Source organism: Prionailurus viverrinus, chromosome B2 (genome assembly GCF_022837055.1).
Source record: "Prionailurus viverrinus isolate Anna chromosome B2, UM_Priviv_1.0, whole genome shotgun sequence".
Classification (NCBI taxonomy): Eukaryota; Metazoa; Chordata; class Mammalia; order Carnivora; family Felidae; genus Prionailurus; species Prionailurus viverrinus.
In genome coordinates this window covers 98,546,475-98,569,286 of record NC_062565.1, presented here as the reverse complement: position 1 = coordinate 98,569,286, position 22,812 = coordinate 98,546,475, and the positions used below count along the sequence as shown (strand labels likewise).

Here is a 22,812-nt window from a genome sequence, read left to right as displayed (position 1 = left end):
ACTAAGCAGAATGCAAAAATAATTATGTTCTTAATTCGACAACGACAGACAGATGAGTACTCTTGGCCTCACCCATACCCACGGAGAGTGAGGAAACTCCTGTGGGAGGAAGAGACTTTACAGAGACACTCACTGAGGGGCTACCACTGACCTGGGTGCTAATTCTCATTGTGCCAGGCACTGTGCGATTTGACAGGCAAGAAACTGGGGTTCGTACAAGCTGTCTGGTCACACAGCTAGTGAGAGGTGAGTCAGGATTGGAAACCAGGATTCTCCTGATCCAGAGTCATTTCTGCAGCCAAGCCCTGCTTCCCACATGGCCTGTCATTTAAGGATCTCCTTTGCCTTGCCATATGCGGAGCAGTCAAGGAGTTATCTCCTTTTAAAACCCAAATATGCCACCAGGAGGGATTCCCTATAAACTGGACTTTGTTGATCAGATCTGTAGTAATTAGCAGACTTAAGGACTGGGGACAAAGGGCAGAGGCCCGGACCTGTTTTAATGGGGGAGCCAGGTCTAGGTGGGTCTGGGGCTGGGGCTGGGGGCTGGGCAGCACAGGGACTGTCAGTGGCAGAGAGTGGAAGGTCACAGGCAAAGGACAAAATGGGATTTGCCTGGGGCTCCTCTGCCAATACCAACTTGTTGCTGCTTGTTCTTGAAAGAAAAGTTTTCCCTGGCACTGGCCGAGAAGAAGCGAGGCCACTGCTTGTGCAGCTGGGAACCATTTGTCAACATTAAGAAAGTCGGAGGCTGACACGCCAGCAAGAACTGGAGCGGGTCCAGGAGAGAGTTCACACTGGGAAAAACCTCAGCTCAGCCTGCAACCAATGGCACCCAGTCATCCCAGTCAGGAGAACCTGCTCCTGGCCCACCGCGCGCCTGAAGCCCTTAGGGAACTCTGAATGCTGGGAGCCTGGGAGAATACACTCGAAGAAACAGGGTGAGGCACCATGCTCTGAAGAGCTCCGAATCTATTTGAGAAGACAAGGCTAACAAGCGTGGGGGAAGAGCAAAGACTAAAAGGGCCAAGCAGGAAGCTAGACACGGAAAGGGATTGTAATCTCCAGCTTGAAAGCCAGGCAGTCTGGTTCATACATGTGACTTTGCTTAGCCTCTCTATGCCTCTATTAACTCATTCGTAGAAAGGGGGAAATATTGTGTTGTAGTGTATTGTATCGTATTGTACTGTATTGAGGGTAAATGAGACAAAACAGGTAAAGCACAAATCATGAGGAATGATTCAGGCACTGCTCTGAACCGCTTTCATGTACCATCAGTAACATGTTAGTGGCATTTAACTGTGCGGGACGGACCCGACAGTCTCCGAGAAATTTAGATCAGAGGATGCCCAGAGAACAGTGGTGGGGGTTGGCAAAATGACCTCCAACGAATCTGAGTCTAACATTAAAAAATGTATAAAATGCAGATATATGGAGGGGAGGACGGAGTAGGTTAGCCAGGTGAAAAGGAGCGGGTCTTGAGAAAGTACCTGGGACAGTCCCCTTCCTGGGTACTGGGCTCACCTTGTCTGTCTCTGATCACCAGGCAGTTCCCTAAAAATGCTGAAGTCTGTGGCTCTCAAATCTTAAATAAGGACACACAATTTCATTATGACACTCATCATTTCACATAAAGGTGGCGGTTACTTCACCTAATTCCCGATGGTAGAGGTTCCTCCCTGGGCTCTGGACGGAAAGCCCTCCTCCACACTGGACACACCCACAGAGAAGAAGCAGAACCCTTTCCAACCAGGGCAGAGGGTATTTCTAAGAATTAGGCTCCTCGAAGGATATTCCACTTTATATTTTCTAAGCTGAGGAATATGAGCTTTTTGCATAAACTCTGATAATATAATTTCTGATTAAAGACACTCTACATGACTCCTACCTCTGAAAAATTCTAATAATCAACCATAATAGCAGTAGCAGCAGCAGCAGCAGCAGGAATGAACACACAGTGTTTATGACGTGCCGGGCCCCGTCCCAAGCATTTCGATATGCAAATTCGTTAAAAGTCATAATTTGTAGCCCTTTAATCTGAACAAAGTGTTCCCAATCTCTACCCGTAGTCACCTCCCTCAGGCACTTAACAGTAGTCTCTTGATGTTGCTGGACCTCATGCTATTCCCCGGATTGAGCTCCTCCCTCATTTCCTCAGGAACATGTGAAGCAAGACAGGAAAGATGTTATATGTGATTTTGAATGACTTCCTTAAAAACTTAAAAAGTGGTTGCATCCTCTTTGCTCATTCATATGAGGACTAATCAGTTTACCCTGTAAAACATCACAGCTGCCTTCTGAAGGATGCTACACTATTCTCCCTTCTCCCTCTTCCTAGGCCTCTTCTTCCTATGTTTATTTTCCTCCTTAGCAGAACTCAGCAGGTGTCTCTGGCCCTGTACCATCTCTACCCATCACTGCTGGTCTGCCAGGTATGCAGACCAGATCCCAGGCTGGAGGCGAAGGCAGCTTTCCTTAGAGATCATCATTCTTCCAAACTCAAGTTTCCTCCCTCCACGGTCACATGTGGTCTAATCTGGGAAGACTGAGTGCTGCTTTTCTCAGAAAATTCCCTCAGCCCCTTCGACTTCCGCAGTTCTTTTATTCTAATACCTGTGTGGATCCTACCATGGCATACGCTGCACGAAGAAGAAACTCTAGGCTTTAGGGCAGGAAGAGTTAACACTGCCACAGTACCTCTCTCCCTGCCTTCAGATGGAAAAAGGAGGGGGTGGTTCCTGGCAGCAGCAGGGCCAACTGAAGGATGGCACGCGGGATCAACAAATGGGGGTGGCAGATTGCGCTGTTTGTAGCACCAAGCTTCCAGCAACTGCTACGCTCACTGTTTCTGTCCTCTTTCTCAGGGTTGGCTCGGGCGTCTTTTCGTTCCCCCCCACCCCCTTTCACAAATCTATTCTCTGCAAATCTAGGGAACGTGGAACAGGCCAAAATAGCAGCAGTCTCCCGGGAGGCTGGCAGAGGTGGTGCTTCCTTATCCCCACACCAGTGCCAATCTTAACTCACCTGGAGGCCCCAGGACACCGGCTGAGCAAGAGGGCTTTGCAAGGCCCCATGGCTCACCGTGGGCGGCCCGCGCCGTGCAGAGGACCGCCTTGGACAGTGTCATAGAGAGGTTTATTCACTGGTCCACAAAGAGAGATTAAGGATTGTTGCCAATCTTTTGCAAGTCTCCAAACGCCACTTAACTAAACATTCTATACAGACTTGAAAAAATTAGACAAAGGCCAACATCAGCGATTTGTAGAGACCACTGACTGACTCCATAGCAGAAATTATTTCATCGGTATACAATTCTCCATTGAGATACAGATACTCTCTTTTATTCTCTGACAGTATCTGACAGCCACCTATAAATCACCCCTGAACTTTTAGAGCATTTTTATCAAATTTAATACAATGTTGCATATATATATATATATATATATATATATATATATATACATATATATATATATACATATATATATATATATATATATGCAACAGCTTTTGTAGTTTGGAAACAGCAAAATGAAGATGAATCAGGAGACTTTTTTTTTTTTTAAGAAGTCAGTCTAGTATAACTAGTTCATACTGACTTTCAAATTTTGCATAAAAATGGAGTCAGCCTAGCAACAGTTACGGCCAACCAGAACTCAGACAAACAGGTACACCTATTGCAAGAAACCTGACCCCAACTGTACCCTCCAGTTATAGCCGGTGGGATATTCTCTTTAGTTTCAAATATATTGTGCCCTTGGGAGCCAGCACGTTACTCGGTCTCAATGGGCCCCTCACTGCTGTAAGTGAAATTGCTTTAACTGGAACAGAGCCAGGAACAGGACACTGCTGAGCGGCCGGGAAGCTCCCATAGCAGCAGTTGTCGATGTGACTGTCCATGTGAGAGAGACTGGCCTCAAGTCAGCGAAGGAGGCTCTCCTTCTACCCAGAGATGTGGAGACTCAGGCTTCACGGGGCTTGCTGACCCCAAAGTCCAACCCTGGTGAGGAAAAGAGGCAGGACCTTGGCCATCTGTGCTTACAGACAGATTCCGAAACTCCTCATTCACCATAACCCTCATCTGCCAGATCCCTCAGACTTGGTCCTATAGGCATCTTTGATTACTCACTCCCCTCACCAACCAGTCACTGAGTTCCCTTTGCTCTGCCATCTCAAAATCTCCCCCCACCACCTTCTTCCCATGTCTGTTCTGGTTAATCTGTCTGTAGCCTCCTGTCACAGACCCTTGGTGGGATCCTCCCTCTGTGATCAATGTTAATGTCACTTCTTTTTTTTTTTTAATTTTTAAAAATTTGTTAAAGTTTATTTTTGAGAGAGAGATAGAGAGAGAGAGAGAGAGAGAGAAAGAGAATGAGTGGGGCAGGGACAATGAAAGAGGGAGAGAGAGAATTCCAAGCAGTCTCTGTGCTGTCAGCACAGAGCCCGACATGGGGCTTGAACTCACAAACCTTGAGATCATGACCTGAGCCGAAATCAAGAGTCAGACACTTAACTGACTGAGCCACCCTGATGCCCCTGTCAATACCACTTCTTTTTAAAAAACAATTTTTTTAATGTTTATTAATTTTGAGAGACACAAAGCATGAACAGGGGAAGGGCAGAGAGAGAGACACACACACAGAATCTGAAGCAGGTTCCAGGCTCTGAGCTGTCAGCACAGAGCCCGACACAGGGCTTGAACCCCTGAACCGTCAGATCATGACCTGAGCCGAAGTCAGACACTCAACTGACTGAGCCAACCAGGCGCCTCACTGTCAATACCACTTCTTGAAGCACAGCTCTTACATCATTTCCTTGCTCAAAAACATCCACTGCCTGTTAAATGTCAAAGCCAGTGTCCAATGCACCATCCAGCCCCATGTGACCAGTTCTGCATTACCTGACATTATTACTCCCCGCACATAGCCAGCCAAGGTGAACACATTCCTCCTCATTCCCCACACCCTTCCCACCTGGCCTGAAAATAACTGGTGTGTATAATGTTGACCATAGGGAAGGAACTACATCAAACTATCACAGAAAGAATAAACTATGTTCATCAGACTCCACTTACTTAGGAGAGAACTACTTCTACTAAGTAAAAGAAAACATTTTAGAAAGATTTTCAAGATGCCCCATTTAAAATGTGGTTAGGAACTTCTCATGCAATCTGGATCTGAGAGCTGAATCACGATTTGCAATTTTACATTTACCCAACTTCCCACCTTCGAACGAAACCTCAACATGAATTGAACATACAGGTGAGCTGAAGAACAGATAAACTTTACCAATCTGGAACACACACTGCACCACGGCAAAAACGCTAATTAACCCTGCGGTGCTGAAAGTGGGTCAGCAGTTTGCATAAGTGCTGAACCATACAAAATGGCAGGATCTGGGATGCTGGTGACTCAATACCCAGAATCTAAGTAGAGGAGCATTTAAAAACCTGCAGGGATTATACTTGATGCCTCCATTCATCTATCCATTCCATCAGCAGCCATTTCCTGAGCACCAACTATATGCTTCTGGACGTGGCTATCCCTCAAAAGCACCAGGCGAGGCTAGAATTTCACTGTGCTCTGTTCTGTTCTTAAGTCTGCAGACATAAGTCAGGCGTTTGGGTTCCGTGCTGAGCGGCGTAGAGCCAGTTCCACAAGGGCAAAGCAGCAGGAGCTGGAAAGAATGAACAAGCTAAGGGCTTACTGTGCTGCCCGCCCAGTCAGGGGTGCAGACCAAGGCCAAGGCTGAAAAAAGGAGCAAGCTCAGCCAAATGCTAGCAGTGGGAATGTGTCTGCAGAGGGGCTGGGAATACAGCCACAGGGCATGCTCCTGCCAGGCAGGAGGAAGAGGGTGAGCCAGGAGCCAAGTTACCATATAAAGGCTCCAGAGGAAGGGGTGGAGGCACCTCCCTAACAAATCCTCACTGGCCCCAAAAAAGATGGAGGGGAGAGAGAGGTCACGTTATCTCTGGACTGCTGCATGGCTGTGGCTGCATCACAGAGGAACAGCGAGAAAAATGGCAGATGTCTGTGCTCTCAGCCCATACCCTTCAGACATTCCAGGTCTCACTGTCAACACCACGATGCCTGAGCATTCCAAATCAGACAGTGTTCGCTGTGCGTACGTGGCCGAACATGATCGCTTACCCTAAAAGAAGTCTAAATGGAATGAGAGAGGCATGACTTTAAAAGCAGCACAAGCAAGGACATGTCGGGCAATTCCCAGACAGTGTTTTTGAAGGCTCTGATGAGGGTCCTACCTCTGGATGTTCTGTTAAAAACAAAAACAAAAACAACAATAAAAAAAAAAAAACAAGAAATTGGCCATATCTCAAATGGAGAGAGTCAGATAGTCAGTTGCTCAATGGGCATGTGATGGGAATGTAGATAAAGGTTATTCTTTTTAGACCATGACCTCCGTAAAAAATTGCCCATCATACAAATCTCATTTGAGGCATTTTACTGGATCTCTTGCCCAGTAGATATTTACAGAAGAAATGGGGAAAATCCCTTCATGTTCTTCCAAAAAACAAACCCAAGCATATTTTGCGGAGATGCTAAATGCAGCAATGGTGACGTCAGAGGCACCTCCTAGGGCAGGCCCTGATTTGCAAGGCTGATACTGACCCTGCTCATCCCTGCGTTACTAGGCCCATCTGTTTGTACATTTGGTTTGTACCAAATGTAGTTTACACCAGAGAGCATACAATATGTGCACATTTCTTAAATGAGATTTGTCATTTAATTGAATTTGGGTTACCATTTTTAATAGAGGCTTTACCTAATGCTAAAGCTTAGCTTTCAAACTGCATCGAGCTGACCGAAACGTTGTGCTTCGCTCTCCGTTTTTGTGTGTATGGGAACTGGAGTGATTAGTCGTACCATGGATTTTGGACCAATTAACCTCCCAGACAGGAGCCAAAGAAGTTTCCCTTGTTCTCCCTGAGGAAGTCCTTTGTAAGAGCTGGGAGGGGTGGATTCCTTTTCTCTGAGACTGTTGATAAACCAGAAACCCTGGCTGGTAGCACAGCCTTCAGACACAGGCCCACGTCACAGAAGTGCAAAGAGGGGTGGAAAAAACTGGGCCATCGTTTGATTGTATATGCACTAATCTTCCTCAAATTTATCTGTTGCAAACTTACAAAATTTCAATATGGGTATATACTGAACTTTCTCAAAGCAGGACATCGGTAGGAATATTTGGTGATTATTTTAACAATAAAATTTGGGGATTAATTCACCAATTACGAATCAGCAACTCATGGTCTGTCTAGCTAACTGAGGTTAATGAGCCCTGCCTTTTGCAAGCCATTCTGAGGGTCCTGCAGGAGAAGACCTGAACTCACCTGAATGAATCTAAGCGGTTCATTCTGACCAGTGCCTGAAGCTTCATCAGTGTGACTGGCTGTGTTATCAAAGCATTATCAGTGTTATCACCGGGTTTGGTCCCAGGACGAGTTTTTTTGTTTGTCTTGTTTTTTCCAGGACTACTTGTTTTGACACAAGTCTGGCAGAAAAAATTCACGGAAGAGTCTAATAAACCATCTCATTTTCTCTAGCTAAGAAAGGCTCCAGCTATTGACGCAAAAAGCAGAAGACATGAGGCTTGGTCACTTGAACGTCTGACTTTGGCTCAGGTCATGATCTCAAGGTTCATGAGTTACAGCCCCGTTCCAGGCTTGCTGATGTCAGCTCAGAGCCTGCTTGGGATCCTCTGTCCCCACTCTCTCTCTGCCCCTCCACCACTTATGCTCACTCTCTTTCTCAAAAATAAATAAAAACAGACTTCTTTTTCTTAATGTTTTATTTATTTTTGAGAGTGAGAGACAGAGTGTGAGTGGGGAGGGGCAGAGAGAGGGGACACAGAATCCAAAGCAGGCTCCAGGCTCTGAGCTGTCAACACAGAGCCCAACGCAGGGCTTGAACCCATGAACTGTGAGATCATGACCTGAGCCGAAGTCTGACGCTTAACGGATGAGCCACCCAGGTGCCCCTTTTAGCTGATACTTCTAACAAGTTTCATTATGAGGTTCTCCTACTAATTGCAAGCAAATAATTGCAAAAGGAAAGTAAAGACAAGTAAAGACTACCAAGGACAGAGTTAACAATCAATAGAAAGGGAAGAGAGAGAAATCTACAGAAAGGACAAAAACATTTAAAGAATCTCATCAGGGATACCTGGGTGGCTCAGTCGGTTGAGTGTCTGACTTGGGCTCAGGTCACGATCTCACAGTTTGTGAGCCCTGCGTGGGGCTCAGTGCTGACAGCTCAGAGCCTAGAACCTGCTTCGGAGTCTGTGCCTCTCTCTCTCTCTCTCTCTCTCTCTCTCTGTCTGCCCCTCCCCCGCTCACCCTCTGTATCCCTCTCAAAAAAAAAAAAAAAAAAAGAATCTCATCAACAGACTCATGCTCACACTATGGGACAAATAGCTTCTAGAGCAATAATTAATGTTTGTAATATTGACCTTTGGCATCAAGAAGAGATTAAATTATTCTTAGTGTCTTCTAAGAAAGCAAGGAAATATGTAATATATTTTAATATGATCTTCACTGCAATGATTAAAATAATTTAATAAATTATGCATTTCCTTGATGGTTCTGGAAACAACATGAACTGTACATAGTTTGCAAGGTGCTCTTCATTCTTCTTGTAACCAAAATAATTTTAATAGGAACACAAAATTGTCATATAGATCAATAGAGAAAAAAGATGGCTTTGAAACACCAATTTTGCTTTATGAGAACTTTTGGTCCAAGGTGAAAAGTAGTTTGCTAAGAGCCACAGTAAAATTTTATGCAGATTAAACTTTAAGATATATAGTCCCTTACACCAGCAAAAGCATACCCTTAGCTGTGTTGACATCTCAAATGTCTTATATTGGCAAGATACCAGGATTTTTGTCTGTTTATTAAACACGGCCATCATCCAAGCTATAATCAGAAAAACAAACGGTTATTTACTAGTAATGCTACAAAACAATAGGACTATTTATCAGTACTGAACTGATGTGTATTCTTCCTTTTTAAAAATTTACAGGTTATGACATAACTTGAATTCAAGTTGTTAAACCAAAATGCATTCTTTAACCCTCATTTGAAAATTCTAGTGCAAGCAAAGATGCCTTCTCTGGTTATAGTTATCTAAATCATCCAAAATCAAAACACCAAAGCAAAAAAGAATAATGATGGTAAAATAAAATTACAATGAAAATCATAAAAGCACATTTACAAACAAAATCCATAACTAAACTTTTAAAGTATAAGATCTAAAAGAATTCTTTTAATGTAAAATATATTTCTGCCATTTTATTCCTTTACTTAAAAAGAAAACCAGGAATAGGAGTGCCTAAGCTTTTCACCAGATTAATTCACTTGCCCTAAGATTACAGTTATGATAATACATTATGCCAAGATCTAGACAAATGCTTAATGGACACTTAACAGCAATGGAGAATCTTTCAGGTAGATTAATCAAATCATTCTTCACCTGATGTAGCAAATTCTTATACCTTGAAATCTTTCAAAGTATGTAATTTAGAAAAAATACAAAATATGTAGGTGAAAGCATTTGTAACCCAAATTCTCAGAATCAGAAACTCAAGTACGCATTTGTAAATCAGTGTTTAAAAGCCAAATAAAAATTACTAACACTTTAAGCAAGGTTTTACCATCTTTAAAATGTTGGGGCGCCTGGGTGGCGCAGTCGGTTAAGCGTCCGACTTCAGCCAGGTCACGATCTCGCGGTCCGTGAGTTCGAGACCCGCGTCGGGCTCTGGGCTGATGGCTCGGAGCCTGGAGCCTGTTTCTGATTCTGTGTCTCCCTCTCTCTCTGCCCCTCCCCCGTTCATGCTCTGTCTCTCTCTGTCCCAAAAATAAAATAAAACGTTGAAAAAAAATTTAAAAAAAATAAAATAAAATGTAGTAATAGTGTAATATGAGCATAGATACTTCTCTGTCATCTGTATAACCAAAAAGAGACTAGTAACATATTAATAAATAAGCTAATAATAGCATAAAATCTGACAAACTTAGTTATTCTCAGCAGAAGTACTTGGCTGGGTAAAAATAAATTCAGCGCTATTTGTGGAAACATGGGTTATATTTTGAGGTGGTTTTGAGATGGCCAATATAAACAAACACAAAAGCTTTATATTAAAATGTTCTTAGTATACATATAAATTATTTGGTTTAAAGCTGATGAAACTTAGTGTGCGATTCTGAAAGTTTACCATATTTGAAATATATATTGTGTTCATGTATAAAATATGTCACTAAACAGTTGATGTAACTGTAATCATTTATAAATCGGAATAAACTGCATTTAATGAATATTCAAAGACTCATAATAAAACTTAATGTCTGTACTATTATGATTATATTAAGGCGGAGTCATTTGTGACATCTTCCCTTTTTTAAATAGCTCTATATACTGTTACCCAATTCATTAAAACCAAATTATTTTCTTTCTAAAACGTTTTTAAACGTTCATTTATTTATTTCGAGAGACGGAGTGAGAGAGAGTAAGCAGGGGAGGGGCAGGGAGAGGGGAGAGAATTCCAAGCAGGCTCTGGGCTGCTAGCACAGAGCCTGATGCAGAGTTCGATCTGACGAATTGTGAGATCATGACCTGCAATGAAATCAAGAACCAGACGCTCAACAACTAAGTCACCCAGGCGCCTCTGTTTTCTTTCTAATATTTACCTTTGTTTGGAATGATTCATCTTCTAAATACTAAAGTGTCAAAGAATTAGAGAATTTCCAGTCTAGAAGAATCTTTAGAGTATACCCGTGCAGGGGATCCCAAACTGTGCTTTGCATCAGAAGTCCCCGTGGTTCTCAGTCAAGTGTGGATGGCCAGGCCCCTTCCCACCCACTCAGCAAGCCTGGGACTGGGCCTGCAAAAAACCCCCATCCCACCCCAGGATGACTCTCGTCTAAGTGTCTAGGGATCACTGGCAGCAACAACACTGTGCATCCATCCTCTTCCCTAAACCAGGGATCCTACCGCATTAACATCCCATGGTAGCCATTTCTCCCTCCAACTAGTCTCTCCTCAACTCCTACAGATAACTCTGACTCCTGGGACTGCCCATTACACATCAAATGGAAGCTTCTGATAGAAACCTGTACGTTCAAAACATAAGGTCATTTAACATGGGCTTATACAAATACCCCAATGCAAAGACAAACTGAAGAATTAAATACATGAAGAACTGACCTGTTTCTTCTGGTATTTGTTTATCACTTTCAAAAACAAGGCATAACATCTGGAACAGTTGGCCAAGGCTGCACAGCAGTCATGGTAAGAAGTAAGTTTGCTGCAGAAATGCCAAATGGGAAAATAAAAATAAACTTTGGTTTTTTTGTTTTGTTTTGTTTTGGTTTCCAGAAAGCTCAAATACACATAGGGTTACTTTATTTTTTTTTAAATATAGTTTATTGTGAAATTGGCTTTCATACAACACCCAGTGCTCATGCCAACAAGTGCCCTTCTCAAAGCCCATCACCCACTTTCCCCTCTCCCCCATCCCCATCAACCTTCAATTTGTTCTCTGTATTTAAGAGTCTCTTATGGTTTGCCTCCCTCCCTCTCTGTTTGTAACTATTTTTTTCCCCTTCCCTTCCCCCATGGTCTTCTGTTAAGTTTCTCAAGACCCACACATGAGTGAAAACATATGATATCTATCTTGCTCTGCTTATTTCACTTAGCATAATACCCTCCAGTTCCAACCATGTTGCTGCAAAATGGCAGGATTTCATTCTTTCTCACTGCCAATATTCCATTGTATATATAAACCACATCTTCTTTATCCATTCATCAGTTGATGAATATTTAGGCTCTTTCCATAATTTGGCTATTGTTCAAAGTGCTGCTATAAACATTGGGGTACATGTGCCCGAAGCATCAGCACTCCGGTATCCCTTGGGTAAATTCCTAGTAGTGCTGTAGATTTTTACAGATTCCTATAAAAACATAACTTTTTGAAACTAACCCAAGAGGAAATATGCCTGGATACATAGCCACTAAAGAAAGTGAATCTGTGGTCAATGATACACACAAATCTTACACACACACCAGGATAAAAGAACTTTCCAAGCAAGTCCTACAAACTTTTCAAGAAACAGATAAGTTCAATTTTCAGGAATTCTTCGATAATAGAGAAAAAGTGGGAACACTTCCCCACTCATTTTATGAGGCTGGTATAAACTTGCCACTAAAACCAAACAAGGACAATGCAAAAGGAAAAGTACAAGTTTCATCTAACGCATAGATGAAAAATCCTAAACAAGATATTAGTCAATTCAACCTGGCAATGTATAGCAGCTTAACGTCAGACAACCTATTAATCTGTAATCTACTATATTAATGAATTTAGAAAAGAAAATCTACATAATCAAAATAGATACTAGGTAAGCATTCAAGAAAATCTAACATCCATTAGTGCAAGAAAATTGTTCCTTAACCTTCTGAAGGGTATCTACAAAAACCTGCAGTAAATATTATTTTTAACTGGTAAAACCACAAAAGTATTTCTTTCAAATATTTTCTTTCAAATATTTCTCTGCAGGAGAAAGGCACCAGGTCCAACACTCTTACAACTTTGTATGGGACATCCTGAGTGATACAATTAGAAAGAGGTGGGGACAGCAGGGAAGAGTTGTAATGATGGGGAAAAAAACCCGAAACTATTCTTATTTGCAGACAAATTGCATACAAAATCCAAGACAATCTATAGACTAATGCTTAGATGTAAATTTCATTAAGATTCCTGGATTAAAATTAATAAGCAAAAATTAAATACTATTTATGTACACCAGCAACAGCCTATTAGGAAATATTTTATATATATATATTTTATAGTCAGCACGTGCTATTACATTAGTTTCGGGTCTCCAACACAGTGATTTGACAATTCCATACATTATAACATATTCACCATGATAAGTGTAGTCACCATCTGTCACCATACAAAGTTATTACAATATTACTGACTGTATTCCCTATGCTGTATTTTCTTCCCCATGACTTATTTATTTTATAAGTATTAGTTTGTACCTCTTAGTCCCCTTAAAAATATGTTTAGAGATTGCATTCATAATTGCAGCAAAAGCCATGAAAAAATAAATCTGACAAAAGATGTGCAAAATCTTTTTGGAGAAAATAATAAAATTTTATGGAAAAATATAAAAGAAGACATCATAAATGTTTATTGGTGGAAGACTCAGTATCATAAAGGTGTCAATTCTCCACTCTTGCATCCCAATTGCTCTGCATACTCAGTGCTGTTCTCTGAAAAATGCTAAAGTTCCTATCCCAGACCTTAGCTGATTCTCCAATTCATGAGAAAGAGGGAAGAATTTGGACGTTAAAGGAGAAAAGAGGCAAAGGACTCATCTTACCTTATAGCAAGACTTAAATCTATAACACTGGAAACTGTGTGGTACTGGTCTGAGGACGGACCGAACAAAGTGCCTAGAAACAGACCTACAAGTATAAGGAAACTTGCTTGTGTTTAACTAACTAGGCATTTAGAATCAGTGCAAAAACAAAATGCCATGTTCAATAAAAAGTGCTGGGACAACCGACTATCCACGTGGAAAAAAAATGAAAATTGGATCCCTACATGCCACCATGGATAAACACAAAACTTATGATTTTACAGTGCTTCAAAATGAGAGTGATAAGTACCCCAAATTAAATACCCAGGCAGGAAAGCACAGTGCTGAAAATCAAATCTGGACTCATCCTCATAGTGTGGTCAATTACCAATTCAGTGTTCGGGAACTCTTCTATTTTGCTAAACAATTACAGTGAAGTTCAAGAAATGCCCAGGTCTCTTGAGAAGGATAATTATGTTAAAACATTGGCTCAAGGAGCAGTGAGGGAGCAAATATAATAATTTAAAGACTGTTCTGAAATTAAACATCTTGCTTTAAAGCAACCTGGATTCAGATGGTCATCACTCCTGGAGTGAAGTGTGAACATGATTAGTGAATGTGTGAGCCAAAGTTCAGTCAAACAACTGAAATAAAATAACCTTCTCTTACAAATCAGGTCAGATGAGACTTTCTAAGCAATGTTCCCCTTAAGTACCGTTTCCAAGTGTACTAGAAAGTTTACCATGTTTTGTGATATAGCTATTTATCTCCAATAAGCTAAGAGGAATTTTTGTTTGCGTAAAAACCCTAGGATAACTCCTGACTCACCAAAGAACTAAGGTGACTTACAATGGATGAATTTAGAATCGCATTAGAAAACCACATGAAATGGAGTCATCAGTTTAAATCATTTTTTTTGAACTTAGGCCATTAGATTTACTTTTTTTTTTTTTAGGTGAAGTAAGAAGCAAAATAGGATTCCTTGCCAGCCACACACACGCAAATATTAAAGATACCCCCCCAAATTTAAGCCTTAGCATTTGTGTAAGGCTGCTTTGTTTTCCTAGTCCACCTACCTGAATATTCTGGCAATATTGGTGCAGACATCCTTGTCAGCCATGTACTGTCCCATCACCGCGCAGAGCTGGGGGAGGGCACTGATGCTTAGCAACTTACTTCTTGCTGGTGGTGAATCAACCAAGTTTCTCAGTGTAGCAGTCATCTGGGATAAAAGCACATTTGCGCCATTTTGTTTTTAATTGGAAAATACAGCAATACTAATCAGTACAACACGATTCATCCTACAAGCTTCATTAAATCAGTAGCAAAACCAAGCCCCTTTTAAGCATCTCCTACTAGAGAACATGGGCCTAAGGACAAGTAGCATGAAAAAAAAAAAAAAAATGGATACAAAGAGAGCCTACTTTGGTTCAAAGGTGAAGAATGAGAAATTCATGTTAATAAGCAATTATTATACCAAAACCCTAGGGTTAAATAGATCATCATCCGGGTTTGTTAGCTGTCCATAATAAGACTTTCACTTCACACTGAGACATGTGACATCAGTTCCACAGATTAGAAATCTCATTTCCAGGGGCATTTGGGTGGTTCAGTCGGTTAAACGTCTGATTCCCACTCAGGTCATGATCCCACGGTGTGACTTTGAGCCCTGTATTGGACCCCACTAGCAGTGGGGAGCCTGCTTGGGATTCTTTGTCTCTCTCTCTCTCTGCCCCTCCCCCACTCACATGCACACATGTGCATGCACACTCTCTCTCAAAACAAATAAACTTTTTGAAAAATATTAAAAAAAGAAACCTCTCAGTCCATAGTCTTTTTTTTTTTAATGTTTATTTATTTCTGAGACAGAGACAGAGCATGAGTGGGGGAGGGGCAGAGAGAGAGGGAGACACAGAATCCAAATCAGACTCCAGGCTCTGAGCTGTCAGCACAGAGCCCGACGCGGGGCTTGAACTCACAGACCGCGAGATCACGACCTGAGGCAAAGTCGGACTCTCAACTGACTGAACCACCCAGGTGCCCCTCAGTCCATAGTCTTAAGAGTAGCATCAAATATTGCTGTGACCGAAGGATATTTAAGACTGTTAGTTTCATTCTCTTCCAAGAGACAAGTATTTATTTCTTGCATATTCGTCTTATTTTATAAAAAATGTTTAGGAGAGCTATCTTTGTCTAAAAGTGAAGAAGAGAATAATTTAGTAAATCCAATTTAGTAAAGTTTAGTAAAATTAATGCTGCTGTTACCTAATACGTTTATTTTTTAAGTCTCTCCTTTTCAATTTAAATTTTAGTTAGTTAATATACAGTGCAATATTGGTTTCAGAAGTAGAATTCAGTGCTTTTTCACTTACATACAACACCCAGTGCTCATCATAACAAGTGCCCTCCTTAATACCCATCACCCATCTAGCCCATCTCCCACAATCCTCCATCAACCCTCAGTTTGTTCTCTATCATTAAGAGTCTCTTGTGGTTTCCCCTTCTTCTCTCCCCCCCTTCCCATATGTTTACCTGTTTTGTTGCTTAAATTTCACACATGAGTAAAATCATGTGGCATTTGTCTTTCTCTGATTAATTTATTTTGCTTAGCATAATACATTCTAGCTCCATCCACGTCATTGCAAATGGCAAGATTTCATTCTTTTTTATGGCTAATACTCCATTGTATATATATGCCACATCTTCTTTATCCGTTCATCAGTCAATGAACATTTGGGCTCTCTCCACAGTTTGGCTACAGTTGAAAATGCTGCTGTAAGCACTGGGGTGCATGTACCCCTTCAAATCTGTATTTTTGTATTCTTTAGGTAAATACCTAATAGTACAAATGCTGGGTCATAGAGTAGTTCTATTTTTAGTTTTTTGAGGAAGTTCCATAATGTTTTCCAGAGTGGTTGCTCCAGTTTGCATTCCCACCAATAGTGCAAGAGGGTTCCCCTTTCTCCACATCCTCGCCAATACCTATTGTTTCTTGTGTTAATTTTAGCCATTCTGACAGGTGGGAGGTGGTATCTCATCAAGGTTTTGATTTGTATTTCCCTGATTATGAGTGATCTTGAGCATCTTTTCATGTGTCTGTTAGCCATCTGGATGTCTTCTTTGAAAACTGTCTATTCAGGGCTTCTGCTCATTTCTTAACTGGGTTGTTTGTCTTTTGGGTGTTGACTTTGATACTTTTTTATAGATTTTGGATATGAACCCATTATCAGATATGTTGTTTGCAAACATCTCCTCCTATTCCTTAGGCTGCCTTTTAGTTTTATTGATTGTTTCTTTCACTGTGCAGAAGCTTTGTATCTTAACGAGGTCCCAATAATGTTTGCTTTCATTTTCCCTTGATTTTGGTGATGTGTCTAGTAAGAAGATGCTGTGACCAAGATCAAAGAAGTTGTTGCCTGTGTTCTCCTCTAGGATTTTGATGCAGTGTGATCTTTCCTCATGGAACAGTACAGACAGGCTCTTGGTTAAGAAGAGTCAACTCAGGATTTGGATTCCTGGTCAAATCCCAGCCCCACCACTCACTAGCTTTGGTTAGTTTGTGAACCTTCTGGGGAACTTTTTTCTCATCAATAAAGTGGGGATGGTGATAATTGCCCTAGAGTTGTGAGGATTCAATGAGACAAGATGTGTGAAGGGCATTACCAATGCCCATCACCAAACAGGAGTTCAAACATCGTGTGTCCCATTCCCACATTTTTTTGTGGGACTTCACACCCAAAATACAGAAGAGAGATACCTGTCCTTAGAGTCAAATGGTAGAGACTCAAGTCCCAAATCTCTTTCTAGTTATGTGACTGAGGCACCCACTCATTGCACAACTTCCCCATCCTTTCATCTGTGAAAAGGGGTTCCAATCCCTGCTCACCTCTTGGGGTGGTTGTGTGTATAAAATGGAAACATGGGACAATGTTTTTGTGCATTGTAAAGCATTATGTAAATATAAGGCTTCATTATAGTCATAAATAAACTTTAAAAACAATTATTAAGGTACATATCTTTGATTAGTTTTCCTTTGTAACAACAGCAACAAAAAGATTTAGTTAAAATATAACTACCTTGAAATCAGAGAAAATAAAAATAATGCTTCAAGTAAATGTGTTCAAGCCTTTTGAAGTCAATTCAATTACACAGCAATTCAGTAAAGTATTCCCTGAAAGCTTCAGCATCCAAAACATTGGAGGGGAAAACAAACCACTTGAGCATTCCACTTCACTGTGGCTCTATACAATATAGTCTCCTAAGCTAAGGAATGGTCTTGTGTGAAGGCTAATAAATCATTCTAGGCTTTCCAGGCCATCACCACCATAAAATGGAAAATTCTCATCATCAGACCCTGGCTCTATCTGTTCTCCTTCTCCAGAGACAGCCCAGGCACTCACTCAAGCACCGCTGTTTATATCAACCCGAGGAATGACTCACAAGCTTTCCCAACTCAGAGTCCAAAGAGCTCAGATGCCCATGTGAATCCTGACCTGAAGCCAGGCCATCAGACGCCAGGGAACATGCATTCTAATCATCATGCACAGAAACATGTCCTCTTGCCTGGTCCCTAAGGCTTCACGGATTGGGCACCTCGATCTACTACCATCCTCTTGTTCCCCACATCCAGCCTCTGCTGTCAGCAAAAGGAACAGTTTTCTTAGGAGCTTTTTTTTTTTTTTTTTTTAATTTGTTTTTCAACGTTTATTTATTTTTGGGACAGAGAGAGACAGAGCATGAACGGGGGAGGGGCAGAGAGAGAGGGAAACACAGAATTGGAAACAGGCTCCAGGCTCTGAGCCATCAGCCCAGAGCCTGACGCGGGGCTCGAACTCATGGACCACGAGATCGTGACCTGGCTGAAGTCGGACGCTTAACCGACTGCGCCACCCAGGCGCCCCAGGAGCTTTTATTTTCTTGTTTCGGCCTCAGTTTTTCCCTCTCTCGACCATTTTTCTTACCTCATTAGAAAAAGTTAAAACAGCTCAAGGTTCTTCTACTCCCAAACGCAGCTTTGATTCAATGGCCCAAGTCAAGAGTGGAGGCACACGTTTACATGTGACATGGCCTCGCCATGTACTGTACGTGTCACATTGTGGGGAGTGTGCAGAGCTGAGTGAGTTGTGACATCAAGTATTGCCAGGTGTGTCAGCTGTGATGCTGGTAGAATAACTTAAGTGCAACATGAGCCACATACTTGAAAAATACACAGTAACACCTCAATCTATGCCACTACCGTCAACCTGGTTGTTCAAGCCCCAACCTCAGTGGCATCCCAGAACCATGTCTTTCTGCTTTCTGTCACCACAAGCCCTACTAGCTTTTTGTCCACTTCTCCTGGGATAAGATTCCATCTTCAGACCATGGTCTACAAGGCCCTGTATGATCTGACTCTCACCAACCCCTCAAACTTCATCTCCTACCTTACACCCCCCCACAAGCTGTTTAATGTTAGGTTATTTAGTATTATGTTTTATTGTCTGTCCACTCCTCTATACTCGAAGCTTTAGTGAGGGCCTATGCACAGTCTTTTCATCATTGTGCCCCTATGCCCAAAGCCAGTGCCTGGCACACAGTGGGTCCTCAATAAACATTTGTGGATGGAATGACTGAATGGGTGAATACCTATAAAGGAAAGACTGGGATAAATAGAAAGGTTAGGATATCAGAAAGCCACGAATTAATCAGACAATATCTCTGAAGTAGATTCTAAGGTGATTTTAAAGGAGCAGAGGAATAAAAAATAACGGATGAAAGAAAAATGGACTTCCTGGAGGGGGCCCAGTTCTCTGTGCATTCTCTATTCCATCTTATTGATTATAGCAGCTCCTTTCTAGGAGCTAAACTCTTCCCCCTTCACACCTAAGGGTCACCTGTTCTTCCTCTTCTTTCCATCGCCGGGATTGCTGGTTCCATTTAAGCCTGTGTCACCTCCTTCCCAAACTCTACAGACCTCTCGACAGGCTCTTTCCAGCCTCTCCCCTGTCATCTCTCCACATGACTCCCTGTGGCCACAGGAAGCATCTCAAACTCTAACCTTCCCTGTTCAAAGGCCTCCTCTGACTTCTGCTGGCCTATCAGGCACAATGCATATCTTAAGGGTGCTCACTCTTCACAGTGTAGTTCACGCCTCCAAGCTCACCTCTTGTCCCCCTTCCTCTTTTCAAATGCTGCACCACACTCACATCCTTTGACAAGTCCAGAATGGCCTCTTCAATCCCTTTCCCACCTCTTCTCCAGCCTGCCCATCCCCTGCTCATTTCTCTGGACCAGCTCAGGCTTACTTTTCTGTGCAGACTTTTTGGCACCTGGTCACGATCTCCTCTAGGCTAACAGACCATCCTGTTCATGCCTGTACCATGCCCAGCACAGAAGCAAAGCCACGGTTTCATGCACCCTCTCTCCCATTGTGAGCTCCTTTGTATACAAATGGTTTCTTACTCTTTCTACTATGAAGATGGTAAATAAAAAGCCCACAAAAAGCTGGCAGGATGAAGCACAGAAGAAGGGGATAAAAAGGAGATGAGCAGGAGAAAGAAGAAAAGGAGGACAAGGAGCTGAAGGGACAAGGGAGCAGAAAAGGAGGACCTTCCCCTTTAAGAAGAGTCTGGCAAAAAAGTGCAGGGGATTAACAGAGGCCTGGTGGTAAACCAGAGCTCAAAGCCCTGAGGGCTGCAGATCAGGAGGAGGTCACCAGGGGGAGGAAGCAATGCAGGCCCCCCATTTTGAGAGGCTGGCAGGGAGCCACCAATCTCACTGCTGGGTGGGGGTGGGGCTGACCACCGAGCACAGACAAGGGGCTGTTTCTGGGAAAAATGTAAAAGATCGGTGGGAGGAGAGTCTAGTTAAATACTGCCGTGACAGTAAAGGCAAATTTCTAGTCAACCCACTTAACTCTCAGCCTTGCTCCAACTTTTAACAGAGATATATTTGCAGAAATCACTAATGAGTTTTCCATCCCCCCTGGAAAGCCCACCCAATGGGCCTGTCCCTAAAACAGGAGTTCACCAAAATCCAAGCTTTATGCTCGTGGAAGTGTATCCATCTCTTAACTTTCCATTGTAATTTATATTGTTCCTAACCCTAGTTATGTACTTTTCTGTTTTATTTTGGGACACAAAAAAGAAGCGCAAGTGACATGGTTACATAGATGCCTGTTGAGCTTCTAAAGGAGCAGTTCCCAGGTGTCATCTCACAAAGAAATAGCAAACCAAAGAACATGAGTTTCGATTCTTTTTTTCCTGTCTCCTAACAGTGCAACTGCATGGGGGCAGCGAGGCAAGCAGTGGGAAGAAGAAAAAGGAGAAGAATATAGAACTGATCGTCTCCCAAGATGATTAATAAGAATTTAGTCGTCCTTGCTTATTAGTAGTGGTTAGATGATGTCTGAGGCATCGCCCACATTTTTGGTATATATCAAGAAAGAAACATTCTGGTGTGATTCCCGTTACTAATTTACTCCTGAAAAATGACAGAGCTACACTCTACAACTTTATGGTGCTCATTTTTTCTGAGGCAGCTTCTTCTCTCCAGTTTCCCCAAATTTCTTGTTCATAAGAGGTACTGGGCCTCACCCTCCATCAGAATCTCCAAGAAAACGCCTGATGGCTTTGGCAAAGCTGTCCTATCTAGCACTGAACGTTCTCACTGTGTAGTCAACACTGGGAGATGCATTTTATTTTATTTTTTTAATTTTTTAAAAATGTTTACTTATTTTTGAGACAGAGAGAGACAGAGCATGAGCGGGGGAGGGGCAGAGAGAGGGGGAGACACAGAATCCGAAGCAGGCTCCAGGCTTTCAGCTGTCAGCACAGAGCCCAACATGGGGCTCGAACTCACAGACTGTGAGATCATGACCTGAGCCGAAGCTGGACGCCTAACCAACTGAGCCACCCAGGTGCTCCATGGGAGACGCATTTTAAAGGGAAAGATTACATGGAGAAGTGATGAGATGATTCATGAAGCTTTTATAATTTATAAACAGCATTTTAGTACAGTAAAATTGGAATTCAACCGACTGAGCCACCCAGGCGCCCAGTAAAATTAGAATTCAAAAGCACCTATTTTTTTCAAATAGGCACTTTTTCATTATAGGCACTTAATTATCAATTTCAAATTATGTTCTTAACTATTAACTGAAATACTTCAGCAAACACAAGAAATCATTGTCTTAAAATATGAGGCCTTCCTGATTTACATCACAGGATTTAAGAATGACAGCATAGGGCACCTGGGTGGCTCAGTCGGTTCAGCGTCCGACTTCGGCTCAGGTCATGATCTCACGGTTCATGGGTTCGAGCCCCACGTCAGGCTCTGTGCTGACAGCTCAGAGCCTGGAGCCTGCTTTGGATTCTGTGTCTCCCTCTCTCTCTGCCCCTCCCCTACTTACACTCTGTCTCTCTCTCTCAAAAATGAAGAAACATTAAAAAAAATATTTAAAAGAATGACAGCATAGGCCCAGCAGCTGGGGCCTCATTCCTGCAGCCTCTCCTGCAGCGGCAAGGGGCAGGGGGGCACATGGCAGGGTGGGCTGTTTGGTTGACTTGAGCCTCCACGCACTGTGCATTTCCAGAGAGGACAGCCTTCTCTCTTCCCTTTGGACCTTTGTCCATCAGAATCCTCAGCCCCCAGGGGACTAATCAGCCTCTGCCCTAGAAGACATTCCACCCTGAGGACTGCTCCAGAGCAGAAGGGCTTGCAGATCACAGTCCACCACAGAACTCCCGTTGCGGTGCAGCAGAAGTTCAACAGGCTTTTTGGCTGGCCCTGGAACTTCACCATCAATCATGGTATTGTTCCTTGGAGAAACACTTTTCCCTATTTCAAAAAAACCAGGTTTCAAAGAAACGGTTTGAACACAACACAACTGAAGACTGCACCATTAATTTGAAAATTATTATGTTTCCTCTACCAAAATCGGCATCAAGATTCAGTTTTAGTTATTTTTCTATATTGAATGCTATCATGAAAGAATTTGAGCAGCTTACTTTATGGTTTTTAAATCTATCCTGTGAACGTGATCTCATTTGCTCCCTATACCAGCCCCCTAAGGCAGACAGGAAAGGTATTATGAGCCCCACTTTTCAGATGAGAAAACTGAGGCTCAGAAAGCCCACCGGCTGCTACCAGGTAGGTGAACATCCTAAGCTCTGACTCCTTGTTTGTTGTCTCCCCCTCTCCTTTTGGCTATCTCTAAAAGCATTCATTTTATTTCTCAATCACCTGGAATATCCATAACCAAAATCCCTCGAGCTTTATCTCGACTTAACTGCCAACTGCAAAATGGTTCACTTCCCGCTGATGATGTGAAAGAATAAACACAGCCGCCAGAGACCACAGACAGTGTAAAATGATTTAAGAGCCAAAGCCACACCATTTTCCAACCTCAGCAAAACCATCTCCCTCTATTAATAAAAGCACACTCATTTTTT

At 42.3% G+C, this 22,812-nt stretch overlaps 1 protein-coding gene across 3 annotated transcripts in view; it reads right to left on the bottom strand.

The window, feature by feature from the left end:
• Window positions 1–22,812, bottom strand: part of ARMC2 (armadillo repeat containing 2) — a 106,598-nt gene that overhangs the window by 16,820 nt on the left and 66,966 nt on the right. For all 3 annotated transcript variants that reach the window (XM_047860155.1, XM_047860156.1, XM_047860157.1), the window contains 2 exons: window positions 14,458–14,603; window positions 11,220–11,319 (listed from right to left, as the gene is read on the bottom strand). In XM_047860155.1, the coding sequence (XP_047716111.1) occupies window positions 11,220–11,319; window positions 14,458–14,603 (246 nt within the window). The remainder of the gene's footprint in view (window positions 1–11,219; window positions 11,320–14,457; window positions 14,604–22,812) is intronic.